A 22,186-nucleotide genomic window follows, 5' to 3' on the forward strand; every position below is an offset into this window, starting at 1 on the left:
TAGGGATCCCCCCCCCCCCTGTATAAACCTGCTCAGTTCATCTGTTGGACAGAGCAGGTCTTCTATATTCTGTACATTCATACGTTCAGCTGATGGTTCGATACACAATACTGGGTTCACTGTTTGATATTATTTTGAGCAAAATCTGAATGAAGACAATCATGACTGAAACATCTATTTTTATTTCTGAAGGAAAACAAAAACAAAAGCAAACCATAAATAGGGAGACTACAGGTGTCTGTAAATTTAAAGAGTAAAATTTAAAAGGTTTTAAGACTATTCCTGTCACTCAGTGTATATTTGGTATTTAACTGTCAGGAATGATCCCAACAGCAGAAGTGATATATCCTGTAATGAAACCTTGTTGTAATGAATCAGTCCAGCTAACAGCATGTTGGGTGTGTTTGTGTAAAGGTGTTCGCTCTACTATGAGTCAGTCTGAGGAGAGAGAGGAGGGGCTCCCTCCCTCTAAAACCACTCTGTCTGGGGAACATGACAGCCGGACCAAAGCTAAGAGGTAAGATGAGGATCTCTAACTGTCCGTGACTGTTCTCCATCTCAGAGCTCAGCAGTGAAATCATTACAGCATCATTATTCAGAGTAAAAGCTCTGTCTCTGTTGTGTTGAAGCCCAGTCCAGCAGGAGAGACCAGACTCCCCTGAACCCAGCTGTGTGTCCATGAAGAGTGACTGGTCTAAGGATCAACCTATTCATTTTAAAAGAAAACATTCTTCTGAAACACAGTAAGTCAACATAATGTTAATATATAATGTTAGCATTAACAAAGCATTTTAAAGAAGAGATTCCCTCTGAAGAGGAGTAAGATATTAACAATAATATGTAACATTGCTCTTGTTTTTTAACCTTTTTAGTGAAGGGAAAGTTTGACAGCTGAGGATGGAGGGAACATTTCTCATTTACTCTCCTGGGATTTGAACTGGTGACATTTTGGTCACAATCCTGCTTCTCCTGACGTTCAAACTGCCCTTCTTTTGTCAATCCTATTTCTATCAGGATCCAGCAGGAGAGACCAGACTCCCCTGAACCCAGCTGTGTGTCCATGAAGACTGACCGGTCTAATGATCTCCTTGTTGATGTCAAAGATGGACAGCACTCTGCTGAGCAAAGGTAAGAATTTAAAACGGATGAGTTTGTTGTTATCCATCTCTCCTGAGAAGAGGCATCAAGTCATGAGATATAGAATTGGTCCGGTCCTTCATACTCTGTTGGTTTAGTTTCCTCTTTCAAAACATCACATCCAATAATCAGGGCTGGCTTTACTGATAAAGATGTATCTTGAAAACATGCTTCACGCATTACTTCAAGACATTTTCAAGTGTGTTTCCCAAAGGACTTCATGACGACAAATTTTCAAGATCTACTTGAAGATCAACCTCAAGAATTGTAAGGAATCATCAATTTTCTGAGCTGAAAACATAACAAGTCGACTGAAGAAACCTTCATTTTTAAACAGATATGGTTTATAACCTCCAACAGTTCACTTCATCTTCTCACCTGTAGATTCTGAATGTTTATACTTCTATATATTATTTGTAATGCTGCCATTTCAGTAGAGCTGCGACTGACAGGCTGGTGTGTGATATTGACCCAGCTGAACATTATAGTTTCACCTGTTGAGGGAAAATATTTACTGAATTTGCAGGCTCATAAACTACAGTTTGTGTTGTTGGCCTGTTGCCTGGGATTTGCTTAGAACAGTGAAAAATAGCTGACTGCATAAGGCATAGAGTATTAATGTAGACTAAAGCATTACGCTAGAATTTGGTGTAGCCTAATAATAAATACATTGGTGAAAGAAAGGTAGTATTATCTATTGATTATTTATTTTGACAGGAAGGTTTGGGGCAAAAAGAAAAGCCTCTCATGGTTTTGATGTTGTGGAGCGCTGTTTGGAGGGACTGTAAAGGACTGTATAGGTTGGGTGCTGTAGTTCGCCCCCGGGTGTCGGCCAGGACACGAGACACAGAGAGTGGACCTTCAGGTTACTGTACTTTATTCTTGGGCATGATAGGCATTTGGTACTGGGTGTTTATGTGTGTGTGTGGTTCTGTAAACATAGAAAACAGATGCATGATGTTAGTCAAGGCTCAAAGTACAATAATCATACAGAGTAAACTACCATAACTTAACACCTGCACTAAGGTCAACAGGCCCTTCAGTGTAGCTGAAGCCATATTACAGTTTCGATGCGCCCTCTAGCGGCAGAACAGTGTACCGCATTTAACGTTCTGGCACCACTTAACAGGTGGAACAATTAACTGCTCTGTAGTAATTAGCACACAACAACTAGCCTAGTTGCATTATATGTAGAAATCACTACAAAATGCCTACACATTATTCCATAGCATGAATAATAATATAAATAGCACAACTGAAATTATAGTGTTTTTATGTTCTGTTACCAACAATAAACTAAACTTACATACAAATATTAAACATTATTATTGGGCAGTCAATAGTTGCACTGGAATTCAGTATGAACAACATACACTCCATATGGCTCTGTACTGGGCTTTTAAGGACTCAATTACAGTAAGTTTGTCCCTTTTGAGATACTGTTACGCCCCCTTGTGTTACGTGCATACGTCATTGTAATCCTCAGTCCTGAGTTGAAACTAAATACATGCCCACGTGCAATTCTCCCTGGTCTCATGTTTCTTCACTATTACTTGTAGTACCAAATAGTAGAATGAGTATACAACAAAACTGGCGACGAGGTACTGCGTTCTCACGTTGTGTTTGTTATTTTCGGTAGAAAGTCCGAGTTTAACGAGTTTTTCACGGGTGTACAGCGCGAGGTCGTGGCTAACTGTGCAACGGCGCAAGCTGGCTACTGCGGTGTAGACGCGACGGCACCGGGACGGAGGACGGCGCTGCTGCGGGGGTAGGAGGAATCTCCGCGGTGGAACGGGGACTGAAGTAAACTGTGAAGGGAAGGATTGTGTCAGGACCACAAAAACATAAGGGCAGTAAGTCAAACGAAATAAGGAAAGTAAAAAAAAAAAAAGGAAGAGAACTGGCTAACAGTGAAAATAAGCATAAGGAAGTATAGGACAAGACTAATTGCTGAAAATGGCTGCACTGGTTGGAAATATGGGACCATTTGAGGAAAACAGAACAATGGAGTTCATACACTGAGAGGTTTGAGTATTTTGTACTTGCTTACAAGATTAAAGGAGATGTCATAGTGCCAATATTCTTAACTGTTGTGGGAGGAAAAACATTCAACCTACTGCGCAGGCTAGTGCAACCTGACAAGCCAGGGGACAAGTCCTATGATGAAATAGTGACAATATTAGGAAATCACTACTGTCCTAAGCCACTGATTATCGCAGAGAGGTTCAGATTCCATAAAAGGAACCAGGAAGAGGGTGAATCTGTTTCACAGTTCGTAGCTGTACTGAAACGGTTATCTGAACATTGTGAATTTGGACTTTCACTCAATGACGCCGTACGTGACAGATTGGTGTGTGGTCTACGCAGTGAGGCTATCCAGAAACGACTACTTACTGAGGCTAATCTGAGACTGGAAAAGGCCATAGAGATAAGTACGTCAATGGAGATGGCTACCTGAGAAGCACAGCAGCTAAGTGCATCAATCCAAGTGCATAAGTTGTCTTTTGAGTCCAAGAACAAGGTAGCAACTGGCAAGCCATGCTACCGTTGTGGGAAAACAGGGCACCAGGCATCAGAGTGTTGGTGCAAGGACTTAGACTGCAGAAACTGTGGTAAGAAAGGCCATATCGAACATGCCTGTAAAAATAAAAAGACCCAGACATACAAACAGCACACTGAGACGAAGAAAAGTGGCTTCCACAGAAACAAGAGGAAACACGTGAATAAGATAGAGCACGAACAGGACGAGCAGAGCGACTGTGAGTCTGATGATGAAGATACAGTGCATGTTTTATCTGTTATGGACAGTGATGATGAATACTGGGTCACACCACTGTTGGAGAACAAAGCAGTGTGGATGCAAGTGGACACCGGTACACGTGTATCCATGGTATCAGAAGCTGTTTACAAGGAGAAGCTGCAGCACCTTGCTCTTCGAGTGACCAAGTTAAAGTTACAGACCTACACTGGTGAGCCTGTTCCAGTATTAGGAGTCGTGGATGTGACAGTGGAACACAACAAACTGAAAAAGACTCTTCCACTGTACATCATTCCGGGACACCGTCCAGCTCTGCTAGGCCGCAGGTGGCTGAGAAAGCTCAGACTGAACTGGCAAGAAGTGTTCCTGGCTAATGATGGGAATACGGGCCCCCTACAGGAGATCTTGGAGAAGCACTCCAAAGTTTTTGACGGAGAACTTGACAGCATGAAGGACATTACGGTTAAGCTGACAGTCAACCCAGGAAGCACACCAAAGTGTCTGAAAGCTAGACCTGTCCCATATGCCATCAAACCCAAGGTAGAGGCAGAATTAGACAGATTAGTGAAGAGTGGAGTACTGGAACCCGTGAGCACAAGTGACTGGGCTACACCAATTGTTCCAGTCATGAAAAAGGATGGGGCTCCAAGGATCTGTGATGATTTTAAAGTCACTGTGAACCCTGTCTTGACTGCAGAACAGTATCCATTACCCCTCATCGATGACCTCTTTTCAGGGTTGGCTGGAGGACAGAAGTTTAGTAAGATAGATTTATGTCAGGCATATCTCCAGATGCATGTTGATCCAGAGTCACAGGAACTGTTGACCGTAGTGACACACAAAGGTCTGTACAGGTACCGGAGGCTCCCTTTTGGGATTACCTCTGCTCCAGCACTTTTCCAAAGAGCAATGGACCAGATTCTGAGTGGGCTACCAGGGGTCCAGTGCTACCTGGATGACCTGCTTATCACAGGACCAGATGAGGAGTTGCACTTAAGGAACCTGGATGCGACACTACAAAGACTGGAGGAATATGGTCTGAGAGTCCAGAAAGACAAGTGTGCGTTTTTCCAACCTTCTGTCGAGTACCTGGGGCACGTAATCGACAGCACTGGACTCCACAAGGCACCATCAAAGGTGAAGGCTATTGTGGAGGCTCCATCCCAGAAGAATGTGAGTCAGTTGAGATCATTCCTTGGCTTGCTGACATACTATGCAAAGTTCATGCCTAACCTTGCCAATAAGCTGAAGCCGCTGCACGAGCTTCTAAACAAAACCAAGACGTGGAAGTGGACAGACAAATGTGAGACAGCTTTCAAAGAAGTGAAGACAGCCCTCTCTCAATCTGAGGCCCTCACCCACTTTGACCCCACATTACCAATTCAGCTGGCATGTGACGCCTCACCTTATGGTGTGGGTGCAGTAGTGTCACACATCATGCCATCAGGGGAAGAGAGACCAATCGCCTTTGCATCGAGGACACTGAGCAAAGCAGAAAGCAATTACGCACAGATTGAGCGTGAAGCACTGTCTATAGTGTTTGGAGTGAAGAAATTCCATCAGTATCTCTACGGCAGAAAATTCACGCTACTGACGGACCATCGACCTCTCACCTCTATCTTTGGTCCTCATACGGGCATCCCGTCGCTTGTGGCCACTCGTATGCAACGATGGGCTCTGTTATTGTTCGCCCACCAGTATGACATCAAGTATAGGAAGTCGGACCAGCACGGGAACGCTGACGGGCTCTCAAGGCTCCCGTTGCCTGTCGCACACACTGAGCCAACACAATCTGAGATCTTCTACTTCAAGGAAGTGACTGCTGCTCCGGTAACCTCGACTCATGTGAAGAAACACACACACACACTGATCCAGTCATGTCTGAGGTTATGGACATCGTCACCCGTGGGAGGAGAGGAGAGATGACACCGAGCTTGAAGCCTTACCTGGTGAGAAGAAACGAGCTTTCAGTCCACTCTGGATGCCTATTGTGGGGCTATCGTGTCATTATTCCACCGCCACTAAGAGAGAAAGTGCTTGACGAGCTCCACTCTGGACACTGTGGTGTGGTGCGAATGAAGGAAATCGCACACAGCTATTTCTGGTGGCCAGGCCTGGATGCAGCTATAGAGGAGAAAGCCATGTTCTGCCTGCCAGAAAGTGAGAAACCTCCCAGGGCTGGCTCCATTACATCCGTGGGACTGGCCTGAAGAACCATGGCAAAGAGTCCATATAGACTTTGCTGGATCGCTGGAGAACCACATGTTCTTAGTCGTAGTCGACGCCCATAGTAAATGGCCTGAGGTTGCCGTCATGAAGAGCACCTCCTCTGAGAGAACCATCGAAGAGCTAAGGTCTATCTTCATCCTTTTCGGTCTACCACAGCAGCTTGTTAGTGATAACGGCCCACAACTAGTGTCTGATGAGTTCAAGACATTCAAGTCTGCGCCATATCACCCAGCTACAAATGGGCTCGCTGAAAGATTTGTACAGACCATGAAGCAAGCTCTCAAGTCCTCTCAAGGTACACAGTCCCTCAACAGGCGCCTCAGTGCTTTCCTGTTGTCATACCGAAACACACCTCATGCTACGACAAAGGTGTCCCCTGCCTCAGCTATGCTCAAGAGACAACTTTGCACTCGACTTGACCTCCTGAGACCTCAAAAGACAAGAGAGGTTGTGCACCTTCAACAAAGAGCTCAAGTAGAGAGACGAGCGAAAGCAAAGTTTCGGAGCTTCACAGCTGGAGACAGAGTTCTCGCCCGGAACTATACCAAACGGGTAAAGTGGACGCCTGTGACAGTTGTGGCAAAAACAGGTCCTGTGTCATACACAGTAGAAACCAGTAATCATCTCATCTGGAGAAGACACATCGATCAACTGCTCCACACTTCTGGTTCCCGTGATGACTCGCCTCAGCCAACATCCCTTGTTCCAGAGCTGGAGGCCTACCAGGAACAGCATCCATCACCAGAAGAACCCCAGGAGCAACCTTCAGGAAAGGACACTGTTCCAGGCACACCTAGACCTGCTCAGGTGCCTACCCCAGGCATCACTTCTCCCAGACCAGGACTCATACAGTCCTCACCAAGAGACAATGTGACTGACTTACCTACAGGTCGTACTTACCCCAGAAGAGACAGACGACCTCCTGATAGACTGTCATTGTAGTCTAGAGACTAACCCTTGACATTGGGGCAGAATAATCCCCAGGGTTCAGTCCGGGAATTGAGGTAGTCTACCCTCTTTCCCTAGTTCAGGCAAAAGTTCTATAGCCGAAACAAGTTTGTTAAAAAGTGTATTTGAAGCAGAGACTTTTAAGAGAAGATACTGAGACAGTGAAATGTTTTAACCTTTGTTAAGGGAACATCAAAAGTAAAGGGGGAGGGATATGTTGTGTATTGACAGCTTAAGTTTGTCCCTTTTGAGATACTGTTACGCCCCCTTGTGTTACGTGCATACGTCATTGTAATCCTCAGTCCTGAGTTGAAACTAAATACATGCCCACGTGCAATTCTCCCTGGTCTCATGTTTCTTCACTATTAGTTGTAGTACCAAACAGTAGAATGAGTATACAACACCTATAAGTTAGGTTTAGAACATGAGGTTATCTGTTCTGACATACAGTGTGAAAGCATTTGTAAATTTGGCAGTAAAATCCATAGTTTTGATCTTGGTTGAGCTTGTGTGTAAAAGAAATTCAAGAGTTTTTAAAATGTGTTCAGTGAATGCATTTTGTGTCAAAGGAACAAGAAATGTGTTAATGGTATGGCCCGCAACAGACCGATGTTGTGCTAACTGTGTTAAGAGTTATGAAAATGTGACTACAGAACTGATAAAAGGTTGCTAGCAATCATAAAAAACTGTAAACATCAAAGGCAGGCCCCGACAACTGCCGCGCGGAAATATGGCTGCGCCCATAAGGAACACATGTGGCTAAATAAGCATATAAACCCTGATGAAATACGTACAAGGAATAAGTAAACAGTTTAGCTTCATCACTAAACAAACCCAATGTAAACATTATACATAAGACACATAATACCTGAGTATTCCGAACTGGCTAAAACACTGAAGTGAGGGAAAGGGCTTAAGCTAACGAGCTTATGCTCAGTTGCTAGCAAACAAATATAATCTAATTATCACAAGTCGGACAGTATTGCACGTGAAGGATAAAGGAGGTAGATTTACAGGTATTCATGGACGCACACGTACACAGACCAGGTGAAAGACCAACTTAACTCGTGAGACAGAATTATCGGAGGAAAAATTGCCACCCTCTTCCTTCATACTTTTCTCCGGTAACCCTAGTTTAATACATCCATGCGGTAACCTCACGCTGTTTTCGGTCCTTCTCTGACACAGGTCCGACGTTCTCCTGGAGGACGTGAAAAGTTCCGCTTCGCAACTGGAGGCGGGATTAACAGTACTCAATCAATCAACTATAAATGATTATTGGGCCACATTCAGACACAAATAGACACATGACTGGAACCTTTCTAACAAGCGCAGAGTTTAGGTTGGACAGTCTGTCTGCTGTAGGATCTCACCTTCACCGCTCCTGCAAGGACACACTTGAAATCTCACGACCAGTGCCAGGTTGTTGTGAATGAACGACACATTTCATGTACTGCTTGAGTTGTGATTATTTTCAGGAAAGCCTCGTGAAATGAAGAATGTCTTGAAGAATGACTTCAAGATACACTTAGTGCTGCAAAATGCTTTGGGAAAGACTCTTCAGAGAAACATTTACAGTGGAGTTCACCTTGTGTTTCTGCCAGGATTCATCATGACAACATGCCTTTAACAACCTGTGTGTGTGTGTGTGTGTGTGTGTGTGTGTGTGTGTGTGTGTGTGTGTGTGTGTGTGTATTTAGAGATCTAATACTTAATGTTTTCTCCACAGAGTTCACCACCAAAGGAAAGAGGTTTCCAGCAGTCAGTCTGCCCAGGAGCATCAAACAGACCTGGACTCCATATTTATGGTGTGTAAATGTACAACAACACATTTTACTTCAGCTACAAAGAAAATGCAAAACAACCATTCTGGTCATTATAGTCTCCATGCTGCACTCTGTAGACCAGTGGGCTTTCAAACCCTGCAAGATGGAGTTGATGTTGTGTTCCACGATTTTAATATGAAACTTTAATTATTCTGTTCCAGCTTCTTGAGGAGAACATCGTCACTTTTGTGAAGAACGAGCTGAAAATGATCCAGAGGGTTCTGACTCCAGATTACCCAGAATGCTTAGAGAGGCAGAGGGAGGATGAGGAGGTGGTAGACGGTGAGGAGGAAGAGCAGAGGAGGAGCAGCAGAGAAGCTTTTCTGAAGATCACACTGCTCTTCCTGAGGAGAATGAAGCAGGAGGAGCTGGCTGACTCTCTGCAGAGCAGTAAGAGGCTTTTAACAGGTTTAACATGATGGAGAGGGGAAATGGTGGAAAATGAGAGATGTTTACATTTCCAAACTCTGTTGTAAATGTGCTGTACACATCTGCATCAGATCTATACAATTTATCTGGAACATGTTTGTCCAATACTGATGATCTGAATAGATATCATGTAGTGGGAAAATATATACATCTTAGACTTAGAAAACTTTAATGTCCTCCAAGAGGCAGTTTGTGGTACAACACAGAACATATAGACACATTTAAAGCACATCAAATCAAATAAACAGAAACGACAATAATCCAAATCATCTATAGCAGCCATCATAAACATCCAGGCAGTCCAGGTGGACATTTAAAATGCATGCTGATAACTGTATACCAATAATTATAATAAAAATAACTAGTGAGTATACTGCACATCCCCTATGTATCCATGTATTCACATCCACTAGCCCATTGTATTCCACATCCCCTAGTCCATGTATTACCCCAGACTCCCCATGGCTACCGCATCTTGTTTAATTTAGTTATTGCCATGGGAATAAATGAGTTTTTTGCTCAGTTGGTTCTGATATTGGGGTATCTATACCTCCAACCAGAAGGGAGTAGCTGGAACTCCGCTGAAAGTGGATGGGATGTATCCAAGCAGACCTTGTCTGCCTTCTCAGTCAGCCTGGTCAGGTACAGGTGGTCCAGGTCAGCCTGCTGCTCCCCCATGATTTTCCCACAGGTCTTAACAATTTTTCCCAATTTGTTCTTGTGAGTGATTTTGGAATGTCCATACCAACATACAATACAAGGATACTCTCAATAAAAGATTTATAAAATAGAGTAAGAATATTGTTATCAACGTTAAAAAAGTTTCGTTTCCTAAGAAAATACATGCGCTGTTGGCCCTTCTTGAAAATAGCATCCGCACATTGATCCCAGGATAATTTGTGATCTATGATAAGACCAAGATATTTATACTCCGTCACCACCTCAATCTCCTCTCCTCTGATCCTAGATTGGGTGGGTAGTGGAGCATCACGTCTAAAGTCAAAAATCAGCTCTTTGGTCTTAGATATGATTCAAATGTGAGGCCTCACACCAGTTGACGAAGTCATCTAGAACTGGACCATGTTCGACTTCATCCTGCTCCAATAGGCTGACCAAGGCGGTGTCATCCGCAAACTTAATTATATGGTGCCCAGGGTATCTGCTACGACAACAGTCCGTGTATAAAATATATAACAAAGGTGACAGCACACTGCCCTGTGGTGTGGCAATAGAGGTAAAACACACCTCTGACATGGTGTTTCCTACCCTTACCCTTTGCGATCTGCCCATAAGGAAATCCAAAATCCATGTGATTAGTTTTGAGTCCAGTCGAAACTGCTCTTTCAATCTGTCAGCCAGGATTAGTGGGTGGATTGTATTAAATGCAGAAGAAAAATCTGCAAAGAGGACTTGTGCATGTGTTTTACAACCCTCCAGATGCATATACAGAAAGTTTAAAAGCGTTACAACGGCGTCGTCTGTCCCTCTTGCAGAGCGATAAGCAAATTGTAGTGGGTCCGGGACCTGCTTACATGAGTTGATAATGTGGGTTTTGATAATCCTCTCAAGTGATTTAACTACCAGTGAGGGAAATGGGCCTGCAGTCATTAGGAGAGGATGGATGAGGGACTTTAGGAAGGTGGACCACGGTTGACGTTTTCCACATTGACGGGACCACCTGTATCCATTGAGCATTGAAAGAGGGAGCAGAAAATCCCACTCAGTTGGGCTGAGCAGTGTTTCAACACCCTGCCACCGATGTTATCGGGCAGGGTGTTGAAACACTTATTATCGGACTCTTTCGTGTGTTAGTGCTCTCAAACACTCGCTGCCCCACCTCCTCCTCGATAATGAGTATGTTGTGTGTGTTCTCCATCCCAGCATTGTCCGTCTCTTGCCAAGCAGGAATGTTGTCGCCGCTCCCTGTCTTGAAGCGGGTGAAAAATTCATTCAGTTTGTTGGCTAAAGAGAGGCACACCCTCTCATCAGGACAGGGTTCCAATTTTTTCCCTCCCTTAAAGGGGGCATTTGCCATTGTTTTATGCCAGTCCATGCAGCCCTAGCGTTGCCCTCAGTCAGGGTACGCTGCATCTTGTCCCTGTACTGGCATTTGGCCTTGTAAATCTCCTTGTTTACCCACCACATCCACACTGAAATGTCTACATTTCTCAGATTTTCTGTTACATCCACTCATTGATTTCATTTGTTGTTTATTCATTCAGAAACTCATGCTGCAGTGTGCCAGAGTAAACTCAAATCTAATCTGAAGGAGAAGTTTCAGTGTTTGTTTGAGGGGATTGCTAAAGCAGGAAACCCAACACTTCTGAAGCAGATCTACACAGAGCTCCACATCACAGAGGGAGAGAGTGGAGAGGTCAATGATGAACATGAGGTCAGACAGATTGAAGCAGCATCCAGGAAACCAGCGAGACCAGAAACAACAATCAAATGTGAAGACATCTTTAAACCCTTACCTGGAAGAGATAAACCAACAAAAACATTGATGACAAAGGGAGTGGCTGGCATTGGGAAAACAGTCTTAACACAGAAGTTCACTCTGGACTGGGCTGAAGACAAAGCCAACCAGGATATACAGTTCACATTTCCATTCACTTTCAGAGAGCTGAATCTGCTGAAAGGGAAAAAGTACAGCTTGGTGGAACTTCTTCATCTCTTCTTTACTGAGACCAAAGAAGCAGGAATCTGCAGGTTTGACATGTTCCAGGTTGTGTTCATCTTTGACGGTCTGGATGAGTGTCGACTTCCTCTAGACTTCCAGAACAACGAGATCCTGACTGATGTTACAGAGTCGACCTCAGTGGACGTGCTGCTGACAAACCTCATCAAGGGGAAACTGCTTCCCTCTGCTCGCCTCTGGATAACCACACGACCTGCAGCGGCCAATCAGATCCCTCCTGAGTGCGTTGACATGGTGACAGAGGTGAGAGGCTTCACTGACCCACAGAAGGAGGAGTACTTCAGGAAGAGATTCAGAGACGAGGAGCAGGCCAGCAGAATCATCTCCCACATCAAGACTTCACGAAGCCTCCACATCATGTGCCACATCCCAGTCTTCTGCTGGATCACTGCTACAGTTCTGGACCATGTGTTGAAAACCAGTGAGAGAGGAGACCTGCCCAAGACCCTGACTGAGATGTACATCCACTTCCTGGTGGTTCAGTCCAAACAGGGGAATGTGAAGTATCATAGGAAAGCTGAGACAGATCCACACTGGACTACAGAGAGCAGGAAGATGATTCTCTCTCTGGGAAAACTGGCTTTTGAGCAGCTGGAGAAAGGCAACCTGATCTTCTATGAAGAAGACCTGACAGAGTGTGGCATTGATATCAGAGCAGCCTCAGTGTACTCAGGAGTGTTCACACAGATCTTTAAAGAGGAGCGTGGGCTGTACCAGGACAAGGTCTTCTGCTTTGTCCATCTGAGCATTCAGGAGTTTCTGGCTGCTGTTCATGTCATCGTCTCATTCATCGACTCTGGTGTCAATCTGCTGTCAGAAACTCAATCAACATCCTGGTGGTCTGTGATGTTTGGAGTCAAATCTCAGGTAAATCTCCTCTACCAGAGTGCTGTGGACAAGGCCTTACAGAGTCCAAATGGAAACCTGGACTTGTTCCTCCGCTTCCTCCTGGGTCTTTCACTGGAGACTAATCAGACTCTCCTACAAGGCCTGCTGACACAGACAGGAAGTAGCTCACAGACCAATCAGGAAACAGTCCAGTATATCAAGGAGAAGATCAGGGAGAATCCCTCTCCAGAGAGAAGCATCAATCTGTTCCACTGTCTGAATGAGCTGAATGACCGTTCTCTAGTGGAGGAGATCCAACAGCACCTGAGATCAGGAAGTCTCTCCACAGACAGACTCTCCCCTGCTCATTGGTCGGCTCTGGTCTTCATCTTACTGTCATCAGAAGAAGAGCTGGATGTGTTTGACCTGAAGAAATACTCTGCTTCAGAGGAGGCTCTTCTGAGGCTGCTGCCAGTGGTCAAAGCCTCCAATAAATCTGTGTAGGTCCAAAGAAAACTGGATAGATTCAATATATTAAGCCTAATATTCACGCTGTAGAGGAAAAATCAATAATTTCAAAGTTCCTGTTTGTCTTTATCACTAATTCTCCTTCAGGCTGAGCGTCTGTCAGCTGTCAGAGAGAAGCTGTGAAGCTCTGGCCTCAGTTCTCAGCTCCCAGTCCTCTAGTCTGAGAGAGCTGGACCTGAGTAACAACGACCTGCAGGATTCAGGACTGAAGCTGCTCTCTGCTGGACTGGAGAGTCCACACTGTAGACTGGAGACTCTCAGGTAAGATCAGGTTATGATGCTTTTGTGTAACAATATTCTGGTTTTTATGTCTGTGTGTTCTATTTTTTGTAGTATTTGTGGTCATATACCTTTCTGCATTGATGAAACAAAATAATTTTGTATGGTATAAACCTTGTTTGATAAAAATGTATTGTGTTGTGTTCCTCTTCTTTTCTACTCTGTTAATTCTATTAAAAGGGTGGACAGAGTTAGAGCATCATGTTTGAGCTCTGAAATATAAAATGTTCCCTGTCCAAATGTACTTGAGTAAGACTCTGAACCTTCCTGCTCTCTGACAGTGAGTCGCTCTGGAGAGATAAAATATGAAGGAAATGTTTCTATTCTTTTTGTCAGGTTGAATGAAAACAAGCTCACAGAGAAATGCTGTCAGGAGCTGGCCTCAGTTCTCAGCTCCCAGTCCTCTAGTCTGAGAGAGCTGGACCTGAGTAACAACGACCTGCAGGATTCAGGACTGAAGCTGCTCTCTGCAGGACTGGAGAGTCCACACTGTAGACTGGAGACTCTCAGGTCAGATCCATTCACAGTTTCTCTCGATTCATTTGACACATTTCTCCAAACTAAGGTCTCTCTCAGGTCCGGATTCCTGAATCAAAGGGTGACCATGCAAGTTTTACATTTCAGAGACATTTTACAGAGGAATTTTCAAGTTCTGGAAAGAAAGTCTTGGATTTTTCCAGCACTTGTTGTACTCTGATCCAAATTCATATACACAGCCATGAAGCTGCAGGATTTAGAGAAGATCCTCCATTCAGATTTCACTGATCACATTTAAAGTATGGCTAGTCTTGTCCATGAGTTTCACTGCAGAGCTCTTAGTTCCCTGTGAGCTGGAGAGCAAGCTGAGATCTTCAGGTCCTTCTGACTTTGCCTCAGTCTAGACTCAAGACTGAAGGTGAAAACACTTTTGCCATCAGGGCCTCTAGACTGTGGAATGCCTTCCTGAGGGATCAGGCTCATCTGTTAAAACACTTTACAACTGCTTTATATATCTTACTATTCTTCTTTATGGCTTTTTGTAAAGCATAGAAAATACCATTTGGTGGATGTATTTATCCAACTCACCTTACAGTACCATGTGTGAATACATTTTTAGCATTGGTGACCCCAGTGGGAATCAAACCAGCATCTCAGCTCAGTGAGCTGCAGCACCATGCAAAGCACACTGTAAACTGCTTTTAGATAAGGGATACATACATAAAGTTCTTCATTATTAGTAGTAGTAATTTGATAGAAAAAACTCATTGACATTTAAATATAAGAGCGTAACATTTTCATATCTTTTCATGTCCTTCAGGCTGAGCGTCTGTCAGCTGTCAGAGAGAAGCTGTGAAGCTCTGGCCTCAGTTCTCAGCTCCCAGTCCTCTAGTCTGAGAGAGCTGGACCTGAGTAACAACGACCTGCAGGATTCAGGACTGAAGCTGCTCTCTGCTGGACTGGAGAGTCCACACTGCAGACTGGAGACTCTCAGGTAAGATCAGGTTATCATGCTTTTGTGAAACAATATGTTATAATTCTAATATTGCATGCTGGTTCTATTTTTTGTAGTATTTGTGGTCATATACCTTTCTGCATTGATGAAACAAAATAATTTTGTATGGTATAAACCTTGTTTGATAAAAATGTATTGTGTTGTGTTCCTCTTCTTTTCTACTCTGTTAATTCTATTAAAAGGGTGGACAGAGTTAGAGCATCATGTTTGAGCTCTGAAATATAAAATGTTCCCTGTCCAAATGTACTTGAGTAAGACTCTGAACCTTCCTGCTCTCTGACAGTGAGTTGCTCTGGAGAGATAAAATATGAAGGAAATGTTTCTATTCTTTTTGTCAGGTTGAATGAAAACAAGCTCACAGAGAAATGCTGTCAGGAGCTGGCCTCAGTTCTCAGCTCCCAGTCCTCTAGTCTGAGAGAGCTGGACCTGAGTAACAACGACCTGCAGGATTCAGGACTGAAGCTGCTCTCTGCAGGACTGGAGAGTCCACACTGTAGACTGGAGACTCTCAGGTCAGATCCATTCACAGTTTCTCTCGATTCATTTGACACATTTCTCCAAACTAAGGTCTCTCTCAGGTCCGGATTCCTGAATCAAAGGGTGACCATGCAAGTTTTACATTTCAGAGACATTTTACAGAGGAATTTTCAATTTCACTGGAAAGAAAGTCTTGGATTTTTCCAGCACTTGTTGTACTCTGATCCAAATTCATATACACAGCCATGAAGCTGCAGGATTTAGAGAAGATCCTCCATGCTCTGATATCATGAGATTTAGATTACTGCACTTCTCTCTATTCCTGTCTCAGTCAAAAGTCACTCTCACATCTCCAGCTTGTTCAGAATAGAGCAGCTAGGATTTTAACTAGTGTCAAGCAGAGATCATTTATCTCTATAACATCTCTCTACTGGTTACCACTTAGATACAGAATTCATATTCAGATTTCACTGATCACATTTAAAGTATGGCTAGTCTTGTCCATGAGTTTCACTGCAGAGCTCTTAGTTCCCTGTGAGCCGGAGAGCAAGCTGAGATCTTCAGGTCCTTCTGACTTTGCCTCAGTCTAGACTCAAGACTGAAGGTGAAAACACTTTTGTCATCAGGGCCTCTAGACTGTGGAATGCCTTCCTGAGGGATCAGGCTCATCTTTTAAAACACTTTACAACTGCTTTATATATCTTACTATTCTTCTTTATGGCTTTTTGTAAAGCATAGAAAATACCATTTGGTGGATGTATTTATCCAACTCACCTTACAGTACCATGTGTGAATACATTTTTAGCATTGGTGACCCCAGTGGGAATCAAACCAGCATCTCAGCTCAGTGAGCTGCAGCACCATGCAAAGCACACTGTAAACTGCTTTTAGATAAGGGATACATAAAGTTCTTCATTATTAGTAGTAGTAATTTGATAGAAAAAACTCATTGACATTTAAATATAAGAGCGTAACATTTTCATATCTTTTCATGTACTTCAGGCTGAGCGTCTGTCAGCTGTCAGAGAGAAGCTGTGAAGCTCTGGCCTCAGTTCTCAGCTCCCAGTCCTCTAGTCTGAGAGAGCTGGACCTGAGTAACAACGACCTGCAGGATTCAGGACTGAAGCTGCTCTCTGCTGGACTGGAGAGTCCACACTGTAGACTGGAGACTCTCAGGTCAGATCCATTCACAGTTTCTCTCGATTCATTTGACACGTTTCTCTAAACTAAGGTCTGTGCTCTCCATACAGTCTCTCAGGTCCGGGTTCTTCAGTCTGTTCAACAGATGGTTTAAATCCTGCTTTACATGCAGGTTAATGTCAGTAAATAAACACCTGACCTGTGGAGGATTTTGTCTGCTGACATGATTTTTAAACCAGTTGTGATGCCAACATTTAGCTCTACTTTGTAACCCTGTGAATTACTTTCCATGAAGATATTTTACTATTTCTTCACCTTGCTGCCTCAGTTGCTGAAATCTAAAATAGCAGAAAGGACTTCTATGATTCTGTCACAAATTGAGTCAAAAACTCAAATGAAGCCACAGTCAACCACTAGGTCAACTGTTAGCATTTGATTTTTGTTCAAATTTGACTGCACTGTCACAACTAATTTCAGAGCCGTATCCTAAAAAATATCTAACATGCAGCTTGTTTTGTGTGTGTGTGTGTGTGTGTGTGTGTGTGTGTGTGTGTGTGTGTGCAGGCTGGCAGGCTGTCTGCTCACAGAGGAAGGCTGTGCTTCTCTGGCCTCAGCTCTGAGCTCCAACCCCTCCCATCTGAGAGAGCTGGACCTGAGCTACAATCATCCAGGAGCCTCAGGAGTGAAGCTGCTCTCTGCTGGACTGGAGGATCCACACCGGAGACCGGACTCTCTCAGGTATGGAGAGGCGACGTCCGCTAGAAGGCCGAGAGTCACACACACTGAGAAGATGAGGAATGTTGATTAATGTGTCATGGTGGATATGAGTGACGTCTGATGGAAAATCACTCATACAGACGGTTATGAAGATTATTAGTTTCCATTATCTTTTTTTATACAAGTTGTTTTTATTTCGGTGTGACAATGTTTACATTCCACTCATCAGTACAGTTCACTGACAGAATTCAGAGACAAATCTCTGTTTGGATGCAGAAAGAGAAAAACATAAAGATAACAATATAACTCTCTAAATCACTTAATAACTATTCAACACTCCCTTCATCTACCAGACCCAGACAAGACAAAACAAATAAAACACAAACAAAAAGTGATAACTGTTTATAATGAAGCAGATCCAACGTGCTTTCTGATTCAGCATTCTGTCTAATGTCTTTTGATCCTTTACATCTTTCTTTATTTAAAACGTTGTCAACTCTGTAGGATGTGGATCGTATGGATCCTGCTCTCCTGGAGAGTCAGTCTAAACTCTGGAGAGGATGAACTGTGGAGCTTTTCGCTCATGTTTATTCACAAGAGATGAACAATAGTAGAACTAGAAATAAAAAACAGAGGAAATGATTAGAATTAACAGACATGAGACAATATCTAAACTGTTTCTAATGAAAAATTCAAATGAGTAAATTGAAATCTTACTTTTTAAGTAACTAAAACATAATTTTGACAATATATGACAGTTGAAAATAAATCAACTTACAAGGTAAAACATCCCAAAGAAATCACATGCTGCTCTTCATCCAACAAAGCCTTGACTGAAGGTGGCTTGTTGGGTAAACCCAGGTGTGGGCATGGGCAGTGGCTGGAGGTAAGCTCCGCCCCTGGAGACTGCTGATTGGCTGTTGTTGGGGGATTGACAATGTTATCTCCAACAGTTTAGCACACTTTAACTTCTAAAGTTTCCACACACTCCCCCAAATATAATCAAACTGTCTGATTTTGTCATTTTTAGTGTAAATACTTTCAATATTCAAATAGTATTTCATGTAATACTTCCACATCTGAAATCCTGGGCGCTTATCTGCTTTCCAATTCCATAATAACATTTTGTTTTTAACAGTTAAAGCTGAAAACTAAATGTTCACAGCCATAGGATATGTTCCTGTTGTGTCATGTGTTGTGTCCTGCAGTATAATGAAGCTTCAGAGTAAAGCTGCGCTTCAAAACTTTGGAAAACTGATCCTGCAGATCTTTCCATCCAATCCTCACCTTCTCACATTCTGTCTGTCTGTTTCTTACAGTAATAACAACCGACATGTGACTCACTGTAACATGTTTTAATCTTGTCTGTAGTGTAATATATCCTGGTCATAAGTTTATATTGTATTAATCACAACCTTCATCTGCTGTAATATCTTTTGTTAATGCGAGGCGCTGATTCCATTTCCCTGTTAAATCTTTCTATTGAACTCATTATTCCACTTGCTCTCGGCGCAGCGTCATACTTCCTGTGACAGAGAACTTTATATATCTCGCTAATCATTTTATAGGTATTACTTGATTTAAATTCTATTTCATCAAATAAACTTTTCTGACTCGGATTCTCGATCTAAGTTTTTAGAAACGAAACTTTAAATTTGAATACAGGGTTAGGGTTAGGGTTAGAGATGTACACTGGCAGCCTTATATACTCTGCCTCAGGAAATTTACCTGGACACTACCAACAACAGGGGTGTACTTAACAATGGCATTTAACAATACTATACACTTCCCCTTTAACCTACCATTCTACATATCCATCTAGCATACAGTAAAACAGAGGTTGCTCTCAAACAAGTAATAAATATTGCAACATATAAACAATATACATTTAGTGACAAACACACAACACAACACCCCCATCTGTCTTGGTCCCTCCCGGAACTATATATAGGTACTCGGACACCCCGGGGAAATCTTTTGCCCGAACACCCTGGAACAGACAAGACAGCATGGGTAAGTGATTGCATAAACCAACAATTAAAACCCTTCACATTGCACCAATGTAGTATTGCACTTAGATATATATATTGCACTGAGAAGTATTGCACTTAACCCATACCAAATCATGGCATTTAACCCATTGCATGTCAGGTTAACTACTTAACATTGTTTGTTTCCTTCTACAGGTGGAACTTTAATCCTTGCCCATGCTGAGTAACTGCTCCAGCAAGACAAGATTAGATAACTCAAACAAACTTAACATAGTAAAATATATTCAATAAAATACTTTAAATCACGACTGGTTGTGCAATTATTAATGGTGTGCACATTGTGCTGTGCAAACTATCCAATAAATCAATGTACAATATAAATATGCAAAAAGTGCAACGTATTGAGTAACGAAGTGTGCCTTCATTACAGATCAATTAAATGAATCTGTTAGTTAATTAAATGAATTTATTTGGTTATCTTGTATTAAATCTGACATTATACTTATATCTTTAATTACTCAGTTTGTCCAGTTAAGAGTTGCATCTTCTATCTTTATCCATTGGTTATTCCAAAGGTTTGTTTCCTGTAATAGTTTCTATGACAATAGTCTTCATTTTATACCAAGATCTTACAGTGTTATTTGATTCCATTATCAACAAAATTATATTTCATTCATATTATTTATATTATATATTCATATGTCTGACTTTATTTTATTAATATTATGTCTGTTGTCCCCCCCCCCCCCAGTGTGGACCATGATGCAGTGCGGTGGTTGAAACCAGGTCTGAGGAAGTGTAAGTGTGTATTTAGTTTGATTCATGAAAACAAAGCAGCACATTCAGTTTCTATTTAAATAGAAAACTCATGTATGTGACATCTATTCATTCAAATCCTAAATGTGTCATCATGAAACTGTGGAGAAATGAACAGTCAATCTGTTAATAGATCAACCAATAATACCAATAATAAACACAACAGGTGTGTTAGATGAGAAGCTGCTGCTGTATTGAGTCTTGTTGTCTCATCAGATGCCTGTGAACTCACTCTGGACCCAAACACAGCAAACAGACACCTCTTCCTGTCTGAAGACAACAGAAAGGTGACATCAGTAAGAGAGGAGCAGCCATATCCTGATCACCCAGAGAGATTTGACTACTATCATCAGCTGCTGTGTAGAAATGATCTGACTGGTCGCTGTTACTGGGAGGTCGAGTGGAAAGGAGAGGTTTATATAGGAGTGACTTACAGAGGGATCAGTAGGAAAGGAGGGGGTGTTGACTGCAGGCTTGGATGGAATGAAAAGTCCTGGAGTCTGCTCTGCTCTGATAAAGGTTACTCTGTCTTTCACAATAACAGATCAACAAACATACGTTCCTCCTCCTCATCTGGCTCTGACAGAGTAGCAGTGTATCTGGACTGGTCTGCTGGCTCTCTGTCCTTCTACAGAGTTTCCTCTGACACACTGATCCACATCCACACCTTCCACTCCACATTCACTGAACCCCTCTACCCTGGGTTTAGGTTCTGGTCTGGGTCTGGTTCCTCAGTTTCTCTTGTCAGATAGAGGAGGGAGAGAGAAACACTCACACTGCTGACCAAACACAGAGCTGAGATGATAGTTCACTCTGTACAGGATCACACACACACACACACACACACACACACACACACACAGCCCATTGCTTTTTTAGCAAGCACACTCATATTTTCTTCAGAAAATGTGCCTAATCTACTTACGTGTGTGTGTCTGTGTGTGTGTGTGTGTGTGTGAATGTATGTATGAATGTGTGTGAAAAAAAAGTGAGAGACTCATTTTTTATATATTTGTATATATATACCAATATTTTATAATTATTGGTAAATGTACTATTTTATTTTCTTTGTTCCATCATCATTAGTTTCCTCTGGCTGGGTTTCGGTGTTCCACTTGTTCAAACTGAAAGGTTTAATAAACATAAAGAAAGAGATTCATGAAAAACAATTCAGCAGCTTGGCTAGTTTTTTGTGAAGTATTACGCAATTTAAATCAGGAAGACCTAAATCATTCATTCATGCTTTCTCTTTACCCAATCAGAGTTGGCAAACACTTTCCCTCTTTTTCCAGAGAACCAATCAGAGTTAGCCGTTAGTTACTTAGTTTAGTTACTTACTGTCAGTAGCGGCTGCAGATAATTGTGGCTGGGGGAGCTAAGGGGGAGCTTAATTATTTACAGCAGGTGCTAACTTTTTTCTAAGTAATATAAAAAATAATAATAACAATACAATAGACTAGGGTGTGAATTAGGCTATACTGCTACACAAGGAGGGACACTGTTTTTCCATTGGGAGCCAAATCCCCAACCCAACATTATTATTATATGCATGCGCGTGCTTCAATGAGCTGAAGACTGACTGTGTATTTAGACCTATGATTAGACTGTATATGATATAACACCGAGTCCAGTTAGACACAAGGCTATGCAGCTATGCACAGTTTTAAACGGCAAATCAAGTGTTTATATAGTCAGAAGTTACACAAAAGATTTAAAAATGTGCTATATCAGACAAATGAATCACTGTATTAGTCATGTAAACAAACGGTGCCACATACACAGGCACAGCCATTCATCATACAGTATGTGCTACAGTAAAAAGCAATAGAACCATTCATATAGACAGCGCTACATAACAACCAGTTTTGCTACACAACAACCAGCCTGTACAGA

General features: G+C 42.5%; 1 protein-coding gene across 1 annotated transcript; it reads left to right on the forward strand.

Annotated features, from left to right (window-relative positions):
* The first annotated feature begins 328 nt into the window (after window positions 1–328).
* On the forward strand, window positions 329–21,462 carry LOC139914787 (uncharacterized). The gene is made up of 13 exons (XM_078283851.1): window positions 329–517; window positions 630–743; window positions 1,015–1,128; window positions 8,802–8,880; window positions 9,060–9,288; window positions 11,550–13,353; window positions 13,469–13,642; window positions 13,997–14,170; window positions 14,958–15,131; window positions 16,632–16,805; window positions 17,334–17,507; window positions 20,229–20,275; window positions 20,510–21,462. Exons 1-13 carry the CDS (start codon window positions 354–356, stop codon window positions 21,043–21,045), a joined length of 3,957 nt encoding a protein of 1,318 aa, XP_078139977.1. The 5' UTR covers window positions 329–353; the 3' UTR covers window positions 21,046–21,462.
* The last annotated feature ends 724 nt before the right edge of the window (window positions 21,463–22,186 follow it).

This window comes from Centroberyx gerrardi, chromosome 5 (assembly GCF_048128805.1).
Source record: "Centroberyx gerrardi isolate f3 chromosome 5, fCenGer3.hap1.cur.20231027, whole genome shotgun sequence".
Taxonomy (NCBI): domain Eukaryota; kingdom Metazoa; phylum Chordata; class Actinopteri; order Beryciformes; family Berycidae; genus Centroberyx; species Centroberyx gerrardi.

Coding starts and splice junctions, on each gene's coding strand:
- LOC139914787 (XM_078283851.1), top strand. CDS start 354: ATGAAACCTTGTTGTAATGAATCAGTCCAGCTAACAGCATGTTGGGTG. Junction 8,881..9,059: donor ACCTGGACTCCATATTTATG/GTGTGTAAATGT, acceptor ATTCTGTTCCAG/CTTCTTGAGGAGAACATCGT. Junction 14,171..14,957: donor TGTAGACTGGAGACTCTCAG/GTCAGATCCATT, acceptor CATGTCCTTCAG/GCTGAGCGTCTGTCAGCTGT.